The sequence below is a fragment of the Serinus canaria genome, chromosome 12 (genome assembly GCF_022539315.1).
Source record: "Serinus canaria isolate serCan28SL12 chromosome 12, serCan2020, whole genome shotgun sequence".
Classification (NCBI taxonomy): Eukaryota; Metazoa; Chordata; class Aves; order Passeriformes; family Fringillidae; genus Serinus; species Serinus canaria.
This window is the reverse complement of record NC_066326.1, coordinates 119,473-143,093: the sequence shown is the minus strand read 5'-3', so window position 1 is coordinate 143,093 and position 23,621 is coordinate 119,473. Positions and strand designations below refer to the sequence as shown.

The window sequence follows — 23,621 nt, the reverse complement described above, 5'->3', positions numbered from 1 at the left end:
ATAAAATATTTCCACTTAGAGGCAACACACACAAGAACTCTTTAGGATGACACAAGGTCAGACGTTTCATTACAGTTTGGTCCCTCTGTGCCCTTTGGGCATTAATAAAAGGAAAAAAAAAAGGTGCCCACATATTGCTGCTAAAAGATCTCCCCTATAAGGGAAGGATTTCATACTGTAAATCCTGCTCTGATAGTTTTATCCTGGCATTCGTACTAGTAAAGGGGCCTTGAGCTGTGCTGGTTGTGGCTGGGATAGAGTTAATTTTCTTCACTGTAGCTAATATGGGGCTATATTTTGGATTTGTACTGAAAACAATGTTGATAATATAGAGATGTTTTTGTTATGCACAACAGTGCTTGCACACGGTAAAGGCCTTTTATGCTTCTTGTCCTCCCTTCAGTGAGGAAGCTGGGCATGCATAAGAAGTTTGGAGGTGACATATCCAGGACAGCTGACCCCAACTGATACAAGGATTATTCCATACTTTGTGATGTCACATTTATATAAAGAAGGGAGGAGAAAGAGGAAGTGAGGGGATCTTTGAAATGATAGCATTTGTCTTTGGAAGTAACTGTTACACATGCTGGAGCCCTGCTGACCTGGAGGTTGCTGACCACCTACCTGCCCATGGAAGGTAGTGAATGAATTTCTTTACTTTGGCTTGTGTGTGGCTTTTGCTTCACCTATTAAGCTGTCTTTATCTCAACCCACAAGTTTTCTCACTTTTGCTCTTCTGATTCTATTGCCAGTCCCACTGGACTGAGGGAGCAGCTGTGTGAGGCTTAGTTGTCCGCTGGGCATAAACCTCAACAGTCCTCGTGCAATTAGCATTCACTATTCCCCCTTCTCACAGGTTCAGCGAGGATTACAGACCAGATGTATTCTGTAGAACAAAGTCCCTGTCCTTGTCCCCATCCCTGATCTCAAGCTTTTTGGGACAGTGGAGAACAGTGTGGTTTTCTTCTAGACAACATGCCTGAATTTCCTTTCCCTTAAGATGAAATATGGGCAGGAACTCCTGATCTCCCAGTATACATAGAGCCTTAAAAGCCTTATGACAGTAACACAAGAGAGACTGGTCCCTAGTCTTCTTTATACTCAAGCTGCTGTGCGATCATTACCCAAATAGATCTCTGTAAATTCTCCTTGGATTAACAGTGCTTAAATGTAAAGAAGAATTCTGTGTTACAATTTCATATCAGTGGACATTATTTTGGTATACTGCGTCTTTGCCATTTTTTTGTCAAGATGTTTTTTTGGGAGAGGTATTTTTATAATTTTTTTTTCTGCTTTAAAGAAGGAATAAGACGTTGACATAAGCTGACATTGCAGTGTCAATTTTAAAATATTAATTTACTTCACTTGAGGAGTTCAAAGGAAAGACTTAGCAGCCTTAATTAATAGAAATAAAGGAGCATTTTTATTCTCTGGGTACAGTATCTTGTTTTTCTCATGTGTGGAACTATCCATTATACTTCCTTTAAACCCAGCCAGCCCAGATGGACATTAATGAATGTCCTTCTCGCTCTTGCGCTTTCTCTCTCTCCCCCCAGAGAGGTGTTTTCCAGTCAGTGTAGTGGGCAGATTGGTCTGGTATTTGTTTACTGTCAGGGGCTTTTCTGTGTAAATCATTTTTCTTATACCTTTTGTTATTAACGTTGTGGCTATTACTGTTTCATTTTGCTGTTACTGTTTGTTTGCTAGTCTCATTGCCATTTCCAGTAAATTGTTCCTATTTCAACCTGTGATCTCTGCCTTTTGTGCCTCTGACTGGAGATGAAGGGGGAGGAAGTAGCAGCATAGTTTAAATGTGAACATTAAATTGCAGAATACCATTCTTAAACCATGACAGTTAAGCTCCTCTTAAAAATCTTCTTTCTGAGAAACAGTGTGACAGTTTTGAGTCCAAATATTTTGTCTTATTAACCTATACTGCTAAATTCAACCAATCTCCTTCCCCACACCAAAAAAAAAAAAAAAACCCAACCAAAAACATCCAACCAAAAAAAAAAAATCCCAGCCTTGCAAATCTCAAGTTGTGCTGGAAATTTTAATATTCCATGCTCCTTTTTCATATATTTTTCATTAAGAAAAGAGAGACTTAAAACTCATTCTAAATCTACATTACCAGGAAATTTTATGGCAGCACAATCTCAAAAATAAGTCTGCTGTAATACAGACTCAAAGAGCAGGGCTTAGGGCACAAGCATTGCACAGGAGAAGCTTACATAAAACACACCTGTGAAATAAAATGGCACTGAAATGTTGCTATTCTCAGAGTCTTTCAAGGTCACAAACTAGTCATTTATTATTTTTCTGAGAACCAAATCTGGTCTAGCTTTAGAACACTACATTTGTAACACAGGACACAGATCTTCACAAGAGAGCAAGAGCCAAAACTGATTTCTAAAGAGCTGGTATTTTGTTTCAAAGTAGGGGCAATCTGGCAATCTATACTGTGACTGGTGTAATAATGGCAAATTTCTTTAAGTGCAAGGATGCACCACATAGAACACAAATTACTAAATAAGGTGTAAAAATAAATGCATACCGTGTAATCTCACTTGCAGATTGCTCTTCTTGCTGAACTTCAGAAGTATCTCCATTATTTAGTGACTCACTGAGATTAGCAAGAGATGTTACAACATTTGCTAGTGTTCCTAAGGCACCCTGGCTTGTTTCAGCCTAAAAAGGAAACACTATACTAGTAAATCAAAATTACAGTTAATATATCATGTATAATTTCCCCCTCATTTTCAATCTTTTTGATCCTTTTCCCCTATGCACCTTTTCCTTCTTCCTGAATGCCAGGAAGAACAATGGTTCTCAATTATCTTTAAATCCTACTCTAATTATCAATCCTAGTCCCAGATGAGACATCATATTGAGAACTGCCTGTGGCTGACCTTTTGCAGAAATATGCTTGCCAAAAGAAACCACAATCCTATTGATCAATTTATTATATCCATTCATACTGTTCTTCACACTTATGACAACCTTATCTTCTCAAGTGCAACAACTATTTGAGACTCTGTGCAATAGATAAAGTAATCTGAACAAATTAATAGACATCTCAGAACTGAAGTGAGCCAGTAATACCTTGGAATCAGCAGCTAGGAGGACTGTACCATCATCCCTGATCAAAGGCTGCTGAATATTCACAAGCATTCCTGGATCAAGAAGACTGGCTGACCTGTTCAAAAGCGTAAGGCATCTGATGATAAACAGCATTTTTCATTAATCAGAAGAATGTATAACAACTTATGAGAGCATTAAAAAAATTACCAGTTTTTAAATAAATAATTTAGTGAAGCTTACAGTTTATTTAACAGGACTTAAATCTTTCTGAAACGGTTCCCAGACTGAAAGATCTTATAATTTCCAGTGCAAAAACAACGACAACTTCCCAAATGCCTATCTTCTCATTTGCTTTTTGTTCTGGTTTGGTCTGCTTTACAGAAATTGTTGTCATCTCATTCTCTCAGAAGTCACCTAGTAGCTTTAGTTTTATATTAGACTTTGGAGGAAGGCATAACTCTGTATTCCAAGCAAGACACTGGCCAGCACTAAGTAAAAGTCATAAAAATATTTTTTACATTCCAAAATATACTCAGAAACTGTCACGTAATCAAAGCCTGCATAAAATCTCTGCTGCCTTTACTTCTGCTGCTTTTTGTCCAAATATCCTTCCCCTCTCCTGTATCTAATTTAGGGAGACAGTGGAAAGTCTTTGCAGTCAGCAAGAAGTTTACGTGCTACTTATGTGATGCTCCAAGTGTCCATAACACAATACCAACGCACACAACACAGGTGCAAGGCTGCAGGACATTACAGTACAAGGGGTCTGACACTAATAGCTATCATTGTGAACAATAACAGGCAGCAAATTATCGTGCATTATGCAAATCTGAATCCTACATAAATAACAGAGTGATTTTTATGACTATAGTAGTGTTTATAGATCTGTAGCTCAAGGAAATTTTTAAGAAGCAAATGGCTCTGTGAGTACTTCTTTCAAACAAGAACACTGAAAAACAATTCTCCAAGAAACCTGCAGTCCAGACTTCCTAACTGCAGTGTCATTTGTTCAACAAGGAATATGTATATGAAAAATTAAATACACACACTTCCCCCCATATGAAAACTGAATAAAAATATCCAATTTTTTACATAGTTTTCAACCATTCATAAACTACAGTTTTTAAAATGTCATATTTAACCTAGACTTTTTTTATTCTATTCAGAAAAAAAAAGAAAGAAATCTTGCTTTTGATTGTAACAATGTGCATTTTCACACCCATTGCCTAAGGAGACACCTGAGAGTGCAGGAACTGCTGCAGCAGCAGGGTACAGGAACCACCTTGGAGTATCTTCCATATAGTAAAAGGAGCTGCTGTTTTGCTGTTGTTGAAACCAGTCTCTTGGCATGTGAATCACCAGTCACTGAGTCTCCCCTAACTAGTGTCTTTAGGAGAAGGAAGCCTGAGTCTGCCATTTGCAGATCTGATTTCAGAGAAGTGCTAACTCAAATGTATCACAGCATTAGCTTACATTCTTTCTGCTTGAATATCATTCAATTGCTCTGCATTGCTCTGACCTGGCTGGACTAGAGCCAGCTCTGAACTGAAAAACACATACCTGTATGCAGACATAAAAAACTTTCATGAGAAGCAGAACCTACATTGGTCTTGGTAATGGAAACAGATGATGTGCGCATTAAAGTTCTTTTCTGTTCCCTCTAAGAGCAGAGGGGAGAAAGAATATAGGTGTGACTGCAAAGTATTATGCACAAATAATGTGAAAGAAGATACGTGGAACTGAGGTACTCACCGTGTCCCATCTTTATCTGCCACAAATGTTGGAGTAGCTATTAGAGGGCTTCGAAGATCTTTCCTTATATAGATTTTTTCAGTAGAAGCTGCACAGTTGGTTGGTTTTTCACGTTGCACATCAAAAGGCTTTCTTTCACTTTGAACCGCTACATAAAGATAGAAACATACAGATTTGAAAGGAAATATTTCAAATGAAAAATACAAAAAGTAAGTAAAATTCCTGCAGTTATGATAGTGTACCAGCTCAGTTAAAAACTGGAAATTTAATACCAAGAGTGAAGAAACACAGGCTCCAATGTTACTATATCTGTGAGTATGTGTATTTTTATATATACTTTTAACTAAGAAAGTCACACATTGATCTTTTGCTTCAAGTTTTGCTGATCTAGAATAAAATACTGCTTTTTTTTGGCATTTGATAAGATGGAAGATTCTAAAGATTGTGTTTTCCATTTGTATTTTTTTTCACAGGCACAGCTATATCTAAATGTTAGGCAGATTCCTATTCTGGATGACACAAAACAATGCAAACCCAGAAGGAACCCTGAAAAAGTCAAGAGAGGTAAGTTACCTGAGAGATGCAGGTTAATTCCTTGAGAGGATACTCTCTGCATGACATACACTTCACTCACAGACATTAATTCCTCCCAGTTATGGAAGAGTGTTCCAAAACTAACCCCTTCATAATCTACATTTATACTTGAGAATTGAAACAAACTGAGTTCAGTCATTCAGTCACTGAAGTGCTGAACAACTGTAGCAAATTTTTTAATGGGGAAAAAAAAAAAGGCAAGAAGCAGTTACTTTGTAACTTTTAAAGAAAGTGAAAAGTGCATCTTTATAATATTAAAATACTATTATTAAACATATTACAGAAAGTTATCCTTACAAACAGCAAGAGTTACTTAGTTCCTGGTTTTATTTTTACTATTGCTGTTACTATTAGCAAAATTTAGGGGCTTCCAAGTTGGCATATCAAATTTATTGGCTTGGTGAATACATATATAAATTAATCAGAGGCCTGACCCAAAGCCAGTGAAGTCAATAAACATATACCCTAATCATATTGGTATATGAAAAATTTACTTTCTAGAACGGCAGCAGTTTTTCTTGTACAAATATCTCATCGTATATTCAGCACATTGTGCATAAAGCACAGAATCATCACAACAGGTCTGGAGTTTCAGAGTGCAAATACAACAATTATGTTCCTATTTACAGCTTAAAGTTCTGCCTCCCTTGAACACAGTGACTGGAACTAAAGATCACATCACAAAACAACCTTGTGATTGTTTCACATAGTGCTAAATTGAAGAACAGGTGATATAAACTGAAAACAAAAATATATTGAAACAAGTATTTGACTGCTAGCACTGGAAATGTATGGAGTACTACATACAAACATGAAAGCATATTTTAAAACATATGACAGTTTGTACTATGCCTCATAAAGCACTGCTCACAAATTATCAAATTAACATGAAAATTTAAAAAGAGGAAAAAAACCCACTAATTATTTTCTATCGCTGGCTGAAAAAGCCACAAAAATAAACTGGAAGGAAAGCAGATTCTCAAAACAGAATATTAGACTCAGATTCATGTGCATCCTTGTCAAAATATTTTCTATTATAAACATACACTGTGTTTGGCACATGCATTGTAAGTGAGGCTGTAACTGGGCTCCTCACAGACAGCAATACTTGGAGATGTGGTTCAGAACAAACCACTGCTGCACCTCTGACATAAAATGGTGATGAAAGAAAGGTGCACTGGATGCTGCCAAAGCATTCTGTTTCCTTCAAGCAACATATACCAAAACAGAGAGAACACACTAACAAGTGGTAGTCCACATAATTGTTATTTGGTAGGCACAATATCACATTGAGTACTTAACACTCACATTCCATTTTCATGCCCATCTCTAGACATTTCTTAAGCCTACAAAACTGGCATCGATTCCGATGGTGTTTATTGATGATACAGTCCTGGTTGCTACGACAACTGTAGGTCAAATTCTTCCTTACACTCCTTTTAAAGAAACCTTTGCATCCCTCACAACTGACAGCACCATAGTGTCGACCTAGGAAACATATATATTATCAGTTGGAAATTACTTATATTTTAGCATAGAAATATTCATTTTAACCAAGTAAAACACTGTAAGTCGCCCTTTAAATTTGTTTTGGATTTGGGCCAGCATTTTGGACCATAAAACCATTACTACAGTCTCACAAGATATTTCTGGTTCACCTAGTGTCAGGGGTTTTGGTGAGAGAGTGGAGAGAAGAGAGGAAGGCTCAGGCTATTTCTGAATGTGCAGTTGATGAAGGTGTAGTTCCCACTCTGTGTAAGTACAGATACAATTCTATCTGCTGTTACAGACTATAGGATACATTTAGAGAATATATCAGCTAAGAGCTCAAGTAATTTCAGAAAACAAGTAATTTTACACCAAAATTTAGAATGCAATCTTAATTTAAATTTTCTGTCCATATTAATTCTGGTATTGTATTAGTTTCATAAACACCTAAAGAAATAAAAGAAAGTGAGAAAAAGAGATGGAAGGGTGTCTTCTCTCTAGGATGAAAGCACAGAACACCCCCTTGACTAATATAAAAATTATATCTTAAGATTCCTTGTTACTACATGGATCTGAAGCACTGAGGATTCATGTAATCTCTGCTTGCCTTGTTTTGTGATAAAAGAACAAAATCTACCAGGAAGTGTTAAGTTTGTTAGAGAGCACTAAGAAGCATTTTCCTGGAGTAGTTAGACATTTTTAGGTGACATGTTTATTTCATGGTAGCACATCACTGTGGGGAACTTGACTACATGCTTCAAGCAGTCTTTTTCAATTACCAGGAGCAATTTAATAATTATTTATCTTTAAGGCAATTTATCATATGCTTCAGTTCAAGGAGAAAACCTAATATTCTTCCAGGCAGAGTTTAGCTATTTTTTGTGTGTAGATACAGAGTATATTTTTCCATTTAAAAACTCTATTTTTGCCATGAGCATAACTAAAATCAGTTAAAGCACATGAAAAATCATCTCTTCATCCCAGTCATCCTTTCAAGCAAGTTTTTTCAATACCACTTTGTAGGCTTCCTTACCTGATGCTTTATCACCACAGACTACACAATATTCTACTACCTGGGGCCGCTGAACATCAGTTTTTCCTAGCAGACGTTCCACTGAAGCAGAGTCTGTCACTATCTAAAGCAAAATTCCAGAACAAAAAGATGTAATTAGCCAGATATAAAGGTAAGGAGTGTTGCCTATAGAACAAGACTGGTTTATCAGCTAAGAAGAGGGGACTGAATTTATAAATGAGTATGGCATGTGGAATGAAATTAAGTAGTACAAAATGCAGTTTAATGAGAGTTCTTGCTGACAATAGAGACTTTTGAAACAGTCATATCAAAACAAATTACAAATAAAACTGCTAGCTTAGTTTATGACAAATGTTTCTTCACTTGCGCAATCAACGGTATTTTTCCCTTCTTGCAAATATTCTCAAGCAGCTGTTATAGTTTAGACAGGGAGTTGGCTTTCAGGTACTGTTCCCATCTATCTCTTCTCTAGCTATTACGGATGTATGGTTCAGACGGGATAGCCTGGAGCTCAGATCTATCATAGAAACAGTTCAGCTTCCAAAGGCCTTGGATTCCAAAACTTCTGTTCTGAACATTCAATTTAACCAAGAAAAATTTAAAAACCCAACCCCTCTGTAATGTCAGATATCCTATTAGCATGGAAGAAAAAATTTTAGAAGATTTTTAATATAATTTTAAAAATATTTATGTAGAAGTTACTCTTCTTCCTGTAAAATATTCTCTATTGTTACTATTACTATGTAATAGTAACAAGAGAGACCAGGCACTTTCTCATTTGTTTTATTCTTTTTTTTAAGACTGCTAGGAAGAAATCTGAAATTTCACGAGAGGTAGATTATTATTAGATCACTGGCTTTGCAAAGCTTCTGTTCATGTAGATTACGCTCAAGACCCACAAAAAAACCAAAACAGAGCTTTATTGCAATGTCTTGATACTGAATGTAAAGTATAAACTCAGGTAAATTTGCTCAGGTGAGGTGTATCTCTGTATGTCAGTGAATCTTAGACTGAGAAATCCTGGCACTTCTCACAAGCACTATCAAGCACATAAGGATTCCCTTATGTCTTCGGAACCTGAATGAGAATACACGACGAGGGACAATGAGTGCAATGGAATACATGAGGTAGGTGAAGACTGAAGGATTTATGATTGAACAATGAAGCCTAAAATTAGTATGCCCGATCCATGTAATGAGAAAACTACTGCAACTTGTCTTAAAGCAATTTGGACTTAATTTAGAAACAAACAAAAGAAAAACCCAAAACAACAAACACCCCCCCACCCCGAAAAAAATTCCATGGTTTATCTAAATTACTCTATTTACCTGAATTCTGCCAGGCACAATGTTGTCTGTGGTGGTAAAGATAAGCTGTTTGGCATTAGATGTCTCAGGTGCTGCCAAGATCACCTTTCCTGCACCAGTTCCATCTGGACTAGCTAAAATGAACTGTTGCTTTGGAGACACAGCTGAATCCACTGCTGTCACTATTTGAATTTTCTGACCTGTTTGCTGATCTGTGACAATCTGTAAAACATTGAAGAAATTAGTGACCACAGTAAATTTTATGTTTTAAAACCTTTCATTCCACCTCAGAATTATATCAGTGAAAAATTACAAAGAAGCTCTCTGAAAGTTTTCTTTATAAATATCACTAAGGAGATGTTCCCCAGTTAACATTTACCAATGCATTTTTTACCTACATATTTTACACAAGATGTTATTGCCTAAAGTTATCATCAAAAGATGGAATCAGGCAGCCTTATTGTTTCACATGCCAATTCTCAGGATTCTCTTATGATGGAAGGTTTCTATTTCTGATACACTTGTCTGGTAGCATGATCTCTGTTTTGCCTGGTAGAGTAATCGTATCAATATGCACTAGTATTTCATTAGAACTTAGCAACTCCTATGTAATTTGCCATTGAATACATTCTGATACATTAATGACATCTTTTTATTATCTACCAGTAATAAAGTTCCACTGTGCAGCATTCCCAAAGACCAACTTTATGCTAACAAGATTAAATTCCTACTGGCTCCTAAATAAGTGGAAGAGGAATCCACTTGGAGACAATCTCAGATTTCTGTTGACAAGACCTCACCCTTTGCTGTGGCCAAAGCTCAGGAGATTTGATTGTGCAGGCAAGGTTTAACGTGTGATAATACTCCTCACTGGCTAACTATTATATACAGCCACCTAGTCAGCACCTATACTGAGGGAAAAGAATTTTAGTTTTCACTAAAAATTACCTAATCTCACAAGACTTAAAGGAAGTATTCCATAGTCTTTAGCATGCTTTTGTATAAAGCTAAGTAGGAGGAGAAGAAAAAAAGAAAATATATGATAGTTGGTTAATTATTGAATTTTTACCTGAATGCGTTGTGGTGAAGCTACAGAGGAGTCTGTGGAAATTATCTGGATACGCTGGGAAGGGCTGGTCATCACTGGAGATTCAGATAGCGAAGTCTGAACAGTTGGCACCTGGCAGAATTTAAATTCAGTGTTAAGGTATTGAACACTTTTTAAAATACATATATTTATAAAAGATCAGATAGCCCTATAGTTTAGAATCTAAATTTACTGGAAAGATTGCAGTCATTTAACCAACTCAGATTGGTTTTCAATGAATTATCAGAATATTTTCTTTTTCTGGAAATGGAGTGAATCTGACAAAACCAAACCACAACTACCACCACCACTCCGCTAAAATGAATCACTGGGTAAGTACTGTATGATTCTTTAGCTTACTGAAATGCACAAATACTTTTTTCCACTTTTGATTATACACTTGTCTCATTTTTTTCTTCTGTAAGTAAAATGTTAAGTAGTTCCCCTTTTAATAATTTCGAAGTACTTTTAATGACAGAGATTAACTCTCACACTGCTTCTGAATACTATTGTTTCTTATCCTATTCCATATGTTTCTAAACTACCAAACTATAATGCAAATTTAGTTCTGAATACTTAGCCCAAAAAACATCCCTTGCAAAGCCATTTTCAGAGCAAAAATGTTAAGTGTTGAACTAAACATGGATTATAACATTTAGATTGGATATTGGGAAGAATTTCTTCCCTGGGAGGGTGGTGAGGCCCTGGTAAAGGGTGCCCAGAGAGCACCCTGTGGCTGCCCCTGGATCCCTGGGAGTGTCCAGTGCTGGGCTGGACAGGGCTTGGAGACCCCTGTGACAGTGGAACGTGTCCAGGCAGGGAGTTGGACTAGACAATCTTGAAGGTCTCATTCAACCCAAACCATTCTGTGAACCTGGTATCTATCAGTGTCCAAAACTAGGATGGTCACAAGTTGTTTTTATCAAATCCTCTTCTAAACAATCTTGGAATTATATCAAAATCTTTACAGCTGGACAACAGGACAGTTTCAATTTTAGCTTTGAAAAATCTTTGTTTATTATACAGTAAAGTTAATTTATGACATAAAGGAAAACCAGTTTAGATAGCAAGGAACATGAACTGCAGTCTCTTTGGGGAAGCAGAGTTATTAAAATACACAAGACTTAATAAAACCATACCATTTCACCACTATTGCCTGTACCATAAGTAGTTCCACATACTGTAAAAGTGTAATCTAAATTAAACATACAGTCTCCAATTATCTTTAATACAGGTCACAAAAGTTGCACGCTAAATGAGGAAAACAGACAGGAGAGATGTAGAAATAAGAGGTGTCTTCTAATTATTGGATGATACAAAGTTTTCAGCTGCAGAAAACAAGATACCTAGGTGAGAAAAGAGACTCCCAAAAATCCAGACTCTTAGAGGACACATTTAATTGATGACCTTGTCCTCCATGCCAAATTATTAACAAAGCTAGGTGCCCTTTAAAAGAACTAAATTAGAGCAAGAAAGTCTTTTAAAACTCTTTTACAGTTGTTCAGCTGTAGAATCCTTAGCTTTTCATTGATGTATCTTCAGACCTTACACCACAATGTAATGCAGGCAGCCTGGAAAAATAGAATACTCTATTCTTCTGTATTGTTCAAGGAGAAAGACAGACAAGACAGATGGACATAAGGCACCTGCATGGAAATTCCTTAAACATTTTGGAACTGAACAGCCATGTCGTTTTCTGGGTTTGCAAAGGATGCCTAATTTGAACCCCATGTGGCACAATTTGAAGCCATTTCTTTTTGTTCCCCACCTGATTACACCCTCCTGTCAGGGAGTTGAAGAGATTGAAAAGGTCCCCCCTGAGCCTTCTTTTCTCCAGGCCTAAAAAACCCAACTCCCTCAGCTAGCTCTCAATGACTGACTCTCCAGACTCTCTTCCAGCTCCTTTGTTCTTTTCTGGACACACTTCAGCCCCTCAATGTCTTTCTTGCACTGCAGGGCCCAGAACTGACCCCAAGATTTGAGGTGTGGCATCGCTAGTGGCCAGTACTGAGCAACAGTCACTACTGCCCTGGTCCTGCGGGCCATGCTGTTCTTGATCCAAGGCGGGATGCCATTGGCCTTCTTGTGTGATCTGGGCACACCCAGCTCACATTCAGCGACTGTCGACCAGCACCTGCAAGTACTTTCCTGTTGAGTGGTTTTCCAGCCACCCTGCCCAAAGCCTGGAGTGCTGTGTGGGGTTGTGGTGACTCAACAGCAGGACCCATGGCCTTGTTGAACTTCACATTGTTGGCCTTGGCCTCAATCCCCTCATGCAGGTCATCCATAAAGATGTTAAAGAGAACTGGGCCCAAAACAGCTCTAAGGAACCCCACTAGTGACTGAAGAGTGGATGTGGCACCACTCCCCACCACTCTCTGGCCCCAGTCACCCAGCCAGTTCTTAACCCCACAAAGACGCACCTGTCCAAGTCATGGGCCGCAGCCTCCCTGGGACCGTGCTGGGAGACAGTAACAAAGGCTTTGCTGAAATACAGGTAGGCACAATCACAGCCTTTACTTCATCCACGAGGTGGGTCACCTCATCATAAAACGAGATCAGGTTGGTCAGGCAGGACCTGCCTTTCCTAAACCTACACTAGCTGGGCCTGATTCCCCGGTCTTGTGAGTGCCATGTGATCTCACTTGGAAAAATAATTTAAAATTAGCAAAATTGAAAGGAAAATCTATCAGATTTCCTGTAGAGCATCTTTAGCTCTAAAAATTCACTCCACAACAAAAGATTTTTATGAGGCTGCAGTGAAAGCTGACAAATGGATGAAAACAAAAAATATTTTTAAGATTTTCAAAAGTTAAATTTGTTAAAGTTATGGTACATGAAGTTTTGAGAAAGTGACCAAGTACTTGACAAGTTTTACAACAATGAACTTATTAACAACAATAAAGAACAAAATCCAGTGGACTTCCACAAGAAAATTTTCTGCAGCAAATGAATAACTTAGTTGTCTAAGTAGCATTAGTATTTTCTTCTAATTTCAAGGATTCCATAGCACAGAAATATGCTCACTATTGAAATTAAGCACTTTACTTGACAGAAAATACAATCATCTATTGTACATCTCTCTAAAAATAGCATCCATATGCAATTACCTACGGGAGTGTACTTACAGCAGGAGTACTCTGTAAATGTTAGGTCAACTAACTGTGATCTAGTGTAGAAGAAAGTATTATTTGTATCTAGAATATAATTGCTTGGACTCTCAAACCAGTAAGTACCACTAGCAATAATTTCATATGCTGAAGTTTATAGAAATTAATAATGATTTGCCTTAAGTGACACAGAAAATCTGCACAAAGATCAAGAAGTCCAAAAACACACTTAAATACATATGCATCTACCTTTTTCATCATTAAACTAAAAACAAGTATTTGGCAATTAGGTGCATTTTGAAGGCTGGCAAAATAAAATTTGGTTTCTTGCATTTAAATTATTAATAGTTTTTCTCTTTTTAAACATAAATATCTATAATTGTATATTTACCTTATTTTTTCTACTTTTTTCAGTTTCTAAATTTTAGTTGAAATCATATGAAAATTCTTGTAGATGGGTGTATTTATATAAAATATATAGGCATATATAAAATCAGTGGTTTGAAGTCAAGTTTCTCCAAGCATTTCATTATTTTATGTCATTAGAAATAAATAAGGCTTCTTCATAGGCATATAGTCATGTTTATACAGTAATTTACTGATTTGCCCATCATGTACATATGCATCTATGTGTGTTTGTATGAGCATATGTACATATATAATAAATATTTGTCCTGACTAACCAAATTTTCAATACGTTCTGTAGCTTATTTCCCCCTTCCTGATTATAAAAGCAGTATTTGAGAAATAAATTGAAGGAATAATCCATTGGCCACATAGAGAGAAATTTTTAAAGCCTCTAATCTTTTCTAACTTAAGCAAAAAAACATTTTATATACTCACTCCAGTAAAAGCCAAAGTAATCATATTGCTTGAATACTTTATGTGTAAACCAATTTCAGACTTAATAATTTCTATTCTCTTTCCTATATTAACTAAAGCATAATTTAGCAATCACAGACCAAATATTTTTAACTACACCCATAAAACAACTGAAGAATTTCAATGAAAAATATGGTACCAAGTTTTACACCTGCAACTCAAATAAAATCAGAAAGACTTATTTTTCCATAGATATTTTTCCTAATGAGTAGCTTTAGCTATTAAATTAATAATAAGCTTTTACCAAAAATATATATACAAATATATTTCTTTCACAGGTATAAGACACATCTAAAAAAAGTTTCAGTGATTCTCCTTGGAATTAGCTCTCCTGACCACTCCCAAGTGGCCGTTTGTAGGATGGCAGATAAAAGTCGAATTTGCCACTAGAAGAACTCTAGTTTAACTGCCCTAATAGGATGCCAGTGCAAGATCTTGTATAGCACATAAAAAGGCAACAATCATGGAAGAAACTGCAATTGGCACATCTGTATGCTAAAGAAAACCTCAGACCAGCTCTTATGGAACACCCCACACTTCTATTACATCAGCAGCTATGCCACATCTGGCAACAGTCTTCAGTTCAAATACTGCCCAACTGCCTAAACCAATCTCCTTACTCCCATTTGCACTTTCTGGGAGATACCTCTCAGGCTCATGGTATGTCTAGGTCTTTTAATGTTAACAGGAACTTGAGAAAAGCTGTATTTGAACAAAAAATTGTTTAGAGAGGACTTTGCATCAAAACTCCATTTTGAAAAATCATCAGAAATGAGCAAGTGGCCAATGACAGCAATAAAATTTTAAATATAAAGGGTCTTATATCACACTTCATAAATTCTTAAAACAAAATAAAAACTTGTTCTATCAGAACAACAGTGCTTCCACTCTCCTTTTCCAGCCCATTGCCTTCATCTGGACAAAAATCTGAACTGCAGAACTATTTATGATGTAACATGTCAGAGATATCTGAAGAGGGTCAAGAAAATATTTTATGTGACAGAGATATTCGGTCTTTTTTGAGCTTCATAGGAAAACATGCTTTCCAAAAGGCTCCAAACTTTGATAGTTTCCTATCAGGACACTGAGGGAACTGAAAGCAACTGAAAATTATCCATCAATGCAGCTGTCATAAACAAGATCCAGGAAGCACAGGGCTCAACAGTCATCTCATGTGACTCTCTCCCTGAAGCCTCTGACAGGAAATAGGATGCACCGGGAATAGTTTGTGGCTGCCAGAGAGCTGGCCAAAGACAGTTTTAGCAACTACTAAAAATTATTCCTGGTTACACCAGAGCTGCTGTTGGAAAGATGAAATAGCCCTTATTTCCACCACCACACTTTCCCTCCCCTTCCTCCCCCCCCACCCTGCCCCCAGTCGCTCTGTTTAAAATTTTTTAAATTTTGCATTAAAATCATAGATACTACACAGGGAATGCACCTCCCCTTTAAAAACAAACACATTTTTCTTAGACAGTAGTCAAGTCAGATCTCAATTGGTGCTGGGACTGCACCTAGGCCACTTGCATATTGTACAGTGACAGTACTAAATAAATACTTCAGAAAAGCAGCATTTCTTATTTTTGCTTTAAGGCTGAAGTATTTTTCCTGCTTTTCAAAAGCTCCTCAGGATGAGGAGAAACTGCTGAAATTCTCTCCAAATCCCCTAGCTGCTCTCTGTTCTTCAGTTTCATGAACTGTAAGTAATGGCAACTTCAAACACTAAAAATGGAACTCTCATCCAGTCTGTTCAGAAATGCACAACTGGAAAAAAAAAATTAAACAAGCGACACTGTATAAAGCACAAGGAAGCAAAAGCAGTGAAATCATTTGAAATCATTACAAGAACAATTTTTAAAAGTCCTACTAATAGAATAAGTACAAAAATACATGCAACACTGGAGCACACTAAGCAACTTCTGTGAAACACTCCATTTTATGAAAAAACTGATTAAATATTGCTCAAGAAAGAGGAACAATGTAGCCTACTTGCATGACAGTCTAGTTTGGTGCTTGGCATCACAGTTCTCAATAAACCCATGCACTACATATGTGGCAGTTATGTTTAAAAAGTGATGGTGATATAGGCAAAGCTACTAATATTTGCATTAGGTTGTTCCGGTTGCAACTTGTCTCTCACAGTTCATGGCCTGAAATTCCGTGAATCATTAATAACCCTGCTCTTTTCATTGATAAAAAATATGATATTCCAAAAGTCTCTTTTTTTAAAGCCAGTGCCAAGTTTGATTCTACATTTTCTCTAAGATATGGTGAGTACAAATATAGAATTTTAGCATATTTAAAGAAAACTAGTTATGTATTTCCCTGTATTAAAAACTATCTGACAGAAGACACAAATAGCAGGCAGCCAGCCATTCATAAAGAAATTATTCAATATTAACATGGTCATAGTATAAATGGATTCCTTATGAGATAATGCTGCTTACAACTGGTTTTCCATGAACGAAGTTTTCATGGTGTTACACAGTGGACAGGCATATCATTTAAGCAGCAGCCGAATACTATAAAGAGATGAAGCCCTCTATTTACCCACCGGCCAGGAAGAAATCACAGAGCTTCATACACTCTTGAGATGGAGCGATCTCTCCAGTGGCAAGATACAACCATCACACTATGTTACCACGGTGCATTTCCTGCACGAGGAATTACAAACGTCACATATTTTATGTGCTTTAGATGTTATTACAGCACCCAACCTCTACCAAAATAGTATAAAGTTTTCCATTACAGGTGTCTCTTTCCAAGTATATTTGGAAGTGTTTTTAAAAAAATGCAGCTTGCCAAATTCATACCTGGTACAGAAAACTAGAGTGAAAAATCTCTTGTTGGTTTTCACTGTGAAACTTGGGAAGTTTTTTGAAACTATTCCAAGATGTTAATTTCAAGACACTCACTAGGCCATTTTGTTAAAAAGAATGAAATTTCTTTTTTAAAAAATGTACTTCTAAGTAGGGAATCTCAAATCAACTTCTAAAAACAGAATTAAACTTATATTTTCTTCTTTTATAGGACTTCTTCTTGAACTAAAAATATTTTTAGTATACATGTGTAATCTTAGCTCAATAGGTGAAAGAAAACTCCACACTAATGTCTGAAAAGTGGCCTTATCGACAGATGTCTCTCAGCCCACTTGCCCTTTATTATTTATTAAATCCCTTAATTACATAACCATAGGAAAAATCACAGTAAACTTCAAGGATACTAAACCAAATAATTTTAATTAGACAAAAGATCTAGCTTATTTTTTGACTGAAGTTTGCATAGTGAGAGAGATAAATTATTTTCTATGGCCATGAACACTTGCAGTTTGTGTTTATGAGTTGATTTAAACTCTTTAGCTGTTGAGCATCCAAGCTTCAGTGAATATGCATCAAGACATCACTTAATCACTTTATATCACTTTAAGTAGGTTTTGAGCTTTTTTCTTTTAAATGTGGGCACAAAATATAAAAGCTGATTTAAGTTAACCACCTTGCTGTAAATTCAGTATAGCGCATAAGTAAAACAGGTAACTTCAAACACTGTGGTGGATCTAGATTAGGTGCAGAAGCTTTCCATGTCCCAAATGGTCAATCTAATGATCAAATGTCAAGAAATTTTGTTGTATTAATTTTTTAAACAATTCATAATACAGCCAAATTTCTCTACAGCTCATGTTGAACTTTTAACTTACACTGTTAATATGGGGGTCACCAGAACAAAGTAGGGTGAACAAAACGTGTCCCAGCTGGACTGGTTTCATGCTTGTACCCAAGTGTAAAGCAGCACTTTTCTTTAAAGATCTTCTGTTCTGTTTATGCTTAATTGTAAACAGCAGGGACTCCCTAATAAGTTTTTAATTTCAAAATCTCATATACCAACTGTTGTGATATCATCTGTCACTCACCTCAGCCACCTGCTGAGTCTCCACTACCTGCTGAGCCAGCACCTCCATACTGGTTGCCATGGTGAAACAAGACCATTAGAGAACCTGTTCGGAAAGATGCCAGCAACTTCCATCAGGCACAAAAGTTTGTGTTTTTTCTTAGTATTAAAGAAAGCTCTGATATGACTTTTTGAAAATTTACAATTCTGCTTGAAATATCTGGCAAGTAAGAGAAGGTGCCATTGACATGTGTGTGGACACATACATACGCACGCATAAACATATATGGGACATGCATACTGTTCAAACTGCTGAGGTACAGTTATTCTTTTACTTTATTAAGCCTCTAATAAACTCTTTCCAGTCCACAATTTAAGCTGTAAAGAAGATATGTTAATTTCATAAATGAGAAAGGACTAATTTCAAAGTCAAGTACTAATGCCGTTTGCAGAATTCATAGATCTCAAAGGCACTTTCCTCAGCTCAGGCAGGAGAAGCCTTGCCCTTAAACTGCTTCTACACCACATGTTGGACCAGGAAGCGCAAGCTAAGAATGCTGCTTGGCATAAAATGTTATTGAGTCGTTTTGTCAAACCGTCACGTTCATCCATATTCTTAAGAGTAATCTTACACAATAAGGGAAATAAACAGTTACAGCTAAAATGTATCTTCCATTATTTAAACTATTTCTTTATTATAATGTGATACTATTTTCACGATTAAAAGAAAATACTGCAGAATCATTTCATCCTATTCCAAGTAACTCCACCTTCAACTTCAGGGTTTAGGAAAAAAATACAAGGAAATCAAAGACAAAGAAACAATAAAAAAACACTTGCAATGTATTTTTAATTATCATTATTAGGGGTGTATTTCTTCCAAGGTAAATTTAATTAAGATTTCCAATTAATGTGTTCAGTTTTTAATTGTGACTTGCTAATTATAGGGCTAGACTTCAGATTCTGATTCAGGTATAGGTAATAAAAAGGCATTCCTGAATGCTGGCTTGTTTGATGTTTCATTGGAAACCTCTGCTTAAAATTGCAAAGCAGTCATTTAATATAAAATTTTAAAATACGGCAACCAATAGCAGCACAGGTAACAGAAAAATGTATGCATGTCTCTAGCACCCATTCAAATGTAACATCTACAAAGCTAACACAGTTAAATATGTCAAATTTCATTAAATTAAATTGATTCACTTATATTGTGACAAATGTGAAAGTAATTTTCTATATATATATAGATTATTTGTAACAACGGCAAATCAAACTTGAGACATTCCCCATGGAAATTATATTTATGCTAGATTCTCCTACAGCTTGTCATTAATTTATTGAAGTATTGCACTTGATTAAGACTATGAACCATTTCCACCAAACTCAGCTTATGGATGGTTTCTCAGTTGTTCAATGGTTCCTATTCAGTGTTTCCTCTTATTTTTTTTTTTACGTCCAGCAAGAAGCACAAGAAGCATAATCATATGCTTATAATATGCTATTTTCTCAGCGCTTTATGAAAACAGAAGCCCTTCAGATAGAGATACTTTGTTCATAACAGTAGCTTTCAGAGACACAAAACACAAGTGTTTGCTGTAGAATGAGTCTGACAGATTTGCTGTTGGTGGTGCTTTCACCTTTACTTTCGACCTTCACAAAAGAACCTTAAGCTGAGGCTATCTGATCAAATCCAGCTGAAGCACAGAACCATACACAGCCACGCCAAGCTTCTTAATGGTGTCAACTCCCAGAAGGCAAAATCAGCTTCCTAGCAAAAGCCCCGAGCAACAGTTGGTAAGGCAACCACAACAAAACCTCCCAAATCAACACAAGAGGTGAAATTTAAAAACTAGGAAGAGGCACCTGGAGCACCAGGAAATTATTTTCAGCTTAACAGGGTGGCAGCCAGCTCAGTATACGCTGTCCAAAACTCAGTGTAGAATCACTAATCTTTCCCTAAGCTGCAGTGAAACCTCAGAAGCAAATCATAAATTCCACCTGAGAGGCTCTAAGGGTATGCCCCCACTGACAAAACATGGCAAATTTATTGTTTGAATTCGGCCTTTGTCTTAATGAAACGAGGTTCTTTACGCTGTGAGCTCGACTCGGCTACACCGAGCGGCTTCCAGCAGGCTGCCATTGGCGGGACAGGCGAGGAGCGGGTCCGGCCCTGCCGGCATTCTCCGGTACATGGTCCCGGCGGCAGGAGCCCGGCCCACAACCGGACACGGCCGACCGAGCGGAACGCCGCGAGCAGCGCCGCCCGCCCATTGGCTGTGCCGCGCGCGCCGCCCGCCCTCATTGGCTGCGCCACGCCCGCCGCCCGCCCTCATTGGCTGCGCCACGCCCCGTCCGCTGCTGAAGGGCCTTCGGCAGCTCACCGCTGCGCGCCGCCGAGCCACGCCCCCGGCCCGACCAATGACCTCACGACAGGCGCAGCGATCCCCCGCAGATCGCCCATTGGCCGAGCCACCTGCTTGTAATAGTGGCGGTACCGCCCCTCGAGCAGAGGGAAAGCCCCCCGGGGATTCACTGAGCACAAGATGGCGGCGCTGGCCGCCCGCCAGAGCCCAGGCGGGGCTGCTGCCGCCGCCATTAGGCCCCTTCCCCTCCCCTCCGGTACAGCCTTGTGTCCGCCTAGAGGAGGCCCAGGCATGGCAGTGAGGAAGTGGCCGGTAAGATGGCGGCGGTTTCAGCCCCGTATGCAAAGTACCCGCCGCCCCCTCCCCTCCGCCCTCCCGGTGGCAAAGGTAAAAGGGTCGGGTTCAAGCCGCCGCCTCCGCCCGCTCAGACTCCATCTTCTGACTCTCTGTGTATCCCGCGCTTGTCACCGCCGCGACCATCGCCCTCCACCCCTTGGACAGAAGAGTTTGCTCACCGCGACCGGACCAGCTCCGACCTCAGCCGGCCCACACTGCAACCAGCGGCTCCGGCACACGGGACTGCCCCGCCGATCGACCCAGCACGCCACAATGGTCGTTTCCTCTCTCTCCAGGAGCTGTAGACCAGGCCAGACCACGGCCGGTGCTCGCTTACCAGACAAATACCGGAGCCGTCAATCCCCCTCCCCTAAACCCACCGTCACCCCACCCCTCCCCTCGCGGGGGTGTCCAGAGTAGGGCCCTCTGCCGCCTCCCCGCGCCCCCTCCCTCGTCCTGGCCCCCACGAGACAAACCCAGCAGGCCGCTTCAATTTTAAAAAATGTTTTTTACCTCAGGAATGGGCGCCAAAGGTGCAGTGGCGGTGACCCGACCGGGCCCGGGCAGGCCGGTGCCCAGCAGCGGCCCTCCCTCCCCCCGCGGGGGCTGCAAGGGGCTGTGGGGCCCGCGGAGGGGAGGGGGCCGGGACTGTGTTGGGGTCGGGCGTGTTTTGTTGTGTTTGCCGTGCCCTGTGACAGGTCAGAGTTCGTGACCCCACGGCCGCCGCCCGGTAGCGCGTCCCCGCTTCCTCTTCCAGCGCCAGCCCGGCCGCGGCCCCTCCATCCCCCGCGGGGCGGGGCCGGCGGCGGGGAGGGGCTACCGGGCTACCTGGGCCTCCCGGGCCTGCCGAGCCCTGCACCGCTCCGGCCGGGCCGGCAGGAACCTGGCCTCCGGGGCAGCGAGGGGAAGGTACGTTCACCGCCTTTGTCCCTTTCGCTCGGGAGGCTCCTCAGGAGCCGGAAGCCCGAGGTAGCGGGTTGGCGGTGGCTGTCCAGTGCGCTGATGGAATTGATGTTCCAGGTGTATCTTGGTTCTCGCTGACGATGCAAAGGTGGCCTTGCAATTGAGCAAGCTCTCACAAGCGCAACTGCCAGACCGTCGAGTTTTTATTTAATTGTGTAAATTCAATGTTATTGATTAGGGCTCTTATGGCACAGCTGGCTGTAAGTGAGGTATGTTGTGCCTTCAAACGCACAATGATAAGCATGAAACAAGTTTGGGTGTATCTGAGATGGTTTAAGAGTTTACTGCTTTTCAATGCTTGTCTTCTTATAGGCTATCAGATAGTTACGACAGGGGCTATCATGCCCCTGTCATAACTAGCTATCTCTTACCCTACTTGTATCAAAATGTTCTTGATGGTTCTAGTAGGTTTCCCTTGAGTCTAACAATTTTTACAGAAGCTAATTTAAGGAGCAGTTAGATGAATAAGATAACACCTGAAAGAAAGCACATGGAAGAGATAGCAGTTAAATGCGGCAATCACAGAAACAAGAGGTGAATAGTCAACAGCAGTATGTATGCTGATTTTTTTTTTTTTAATTTATTTTTCTTTGGAAGTTTTTTGTAGTTTTTTCTTAGAACTGGCTCCTTGGGGTAAGGGTATGATTAACGTACTAGACCTACAAGTTACAGCTTTACTTTCACAGACCAGGAATTAGTAAAGCATGTGATGTGCAGATATGTTTGCAATACACAAATAAAGGAAAATGTGTCAAAAATGTCTTGGGTGCTTACTACTGTAATGTTAAATACATGAAGAAATTTCAAATTCTCACAATATGGACATGTGCATACCTTTAGAAGCAGATATTTCTTTTACCTTCATAAAATATTCTATAAAAGTGTGACCAAATGAAAGGAAAAATGGAAAATGCTAAAGCCAAATATGAATGGCTGCTTTCCCCCCTCAGTGTTTCCTGAGGGGCAAGTTGAGAAAAGGTTTAGAAGGCAGGAGGGTTTTTCTCCTCCATCTTCCTTGTTTCTGCCACCAGGAGAAATCTTTACAGCAGTTTTACTCTGAGCTCTGGTGGAGAGCAATCATACTGGCTGCCCAACTCCACCACGCCTGCTAAGGTTGAGGAAAGCTGCATTAACATTGTGACAAATTTCACTGTGGTTTTTGCAACAATTTCTATGACTGTAGAACTACAGCGTATGCCCTTATTTAATAAACAAGATTGTGTTAGATCTAATGCTAAAATTTGCTAAATTTATATACACAGATGTATAAAGGAGTGTTAGTAAAAACTGCTTTTTGGTCTTAGCTATGACTGAAGAGAAATTAATAGAAGATGCCAAAGGTGAAAAACATCAAAGAGCACTGAGATCACTATACGAGTCAAGGTTAATAACTAGACTGGCAGCAAAGAAAATAATTATATCCATCTACCACACAGTGGTGAGCTGACTGTGGATTGCAGCCACATGATAACCCAGTCACTCACTTTCCCCTCCTCTTCTATAGGAGGATAGTGAGAAAATGACATGAAAAAGCTCAGAGGTCAAAATAGAGTGGCCACTTAACCCATTACTGTCGTGGGCAAAGCAGACTGGGGGGAAATGTATCTAACTGCCAGTTAAAATGGATGTGGGTGGTGAGAAAGCCAAAAATTAACATACCACTTTCTCTAGCCACCGCTTTCTGCCAAGTGTAGTTTCACTCCCTCTCCCATCCGGCCCTCGGGGTATGGGGGATTCCAG

At 39.1% G+C, this 23,621-nt stretch overlaps 1 protein-coding gene and 1 long non-coding RNA gene across 9 annotated transcripts in view; one reads left to right on the top strand and one right to left on the bottom strand.

Moving 5' to 3' along the window:
* Positions 1 to 16,877, top strand: part of LOC108963539 (uncharacterized) — a 33,512-nt gene extending 16,635 nt beyond the window's left edge. Inside the window, exons 2-6 of one of the 2 annotated variants that reach the window (XR_007778699.1) lie at positions 404 to 637; positions 5,307 to 5,397; positions 8,948 to 9,075; positions 10,590 to 10,674; positions 12,299 to 16,877. This is a non-coding gene — a long non-coding RNA (uncharacterized LOC108963539). Of the gene's footprint in view, positions 1 to 403; positions 638 to 5,306; positions 5,398 to 8,947; positions 9,076 to 10,589 lie in introns of both variants that reach the window. The other variant, XR_001992239.3, reaches the window with a different exon arrangement.
* Positions 1 to 22,646, bottom strand: part of NR2C2 (nuclear receptor subfamily 2 group C member 2) — a 39,004-nt gene extending 16,358 nt beyond the window's left edge. Inside the window, exons 1-10 of one of the 7 annotated variants that reach the window (XM_050979488.1) lie at positions 21,432 to 22,646; positions 18,242 to 18,325; positions 16,889 to 16,988; positions 10,325 to 10,435; positions 9,277 to 9,477; positions 7,949 to 8,051; positions 6,736 to 6,915; positions 4,834 to 4,981; positions 3,103 to 3,217; positions 2,555 to 2,688 (exon numbers count right to left, since the gene is read on the bottom strand). In XM_050979488.1, the coding sequence (XP_050835445.1) occupies positions 2,555 to 2,688; positions 3,103 to 3,217; positions 4,834 to 4,981; positions 6,736 to 6,915; positions 7,949 to 8,051; positions 9,277 to 9,477; positions 10,325 to 10,396 (953 nt within the window). In that variant the 5' untranslated portion in view covers positions 10,397 to 10,435; positions 16,889 to 16,988; positions 18,242 to 18,325; positions 21,432 to 22,646. Of the gene's footprint in view, positions 1 to 2,554; positions 2,689 to 3,102; positions 3,218 to 4,833; positions 4,982 to 6,735; positions 6,916 to 7,948; positions 8,052 to 9,276; positions 9,478 to 10,324; positions 10,436 to 16,888; positions 16,989 to 18,241; positions 18,326 to 21,097; positions 21,214 to 21,431 lie in introns of those variants that run through there. The other 6 variants (XM_050979487.1, XM_050979486.1, XM_018924462.3 and 3 more) reach the window with 6 other exon arrangements.
* Between the last annotated feature and the right edge of the window lie 975 nt (positions 22,647 to 23,621).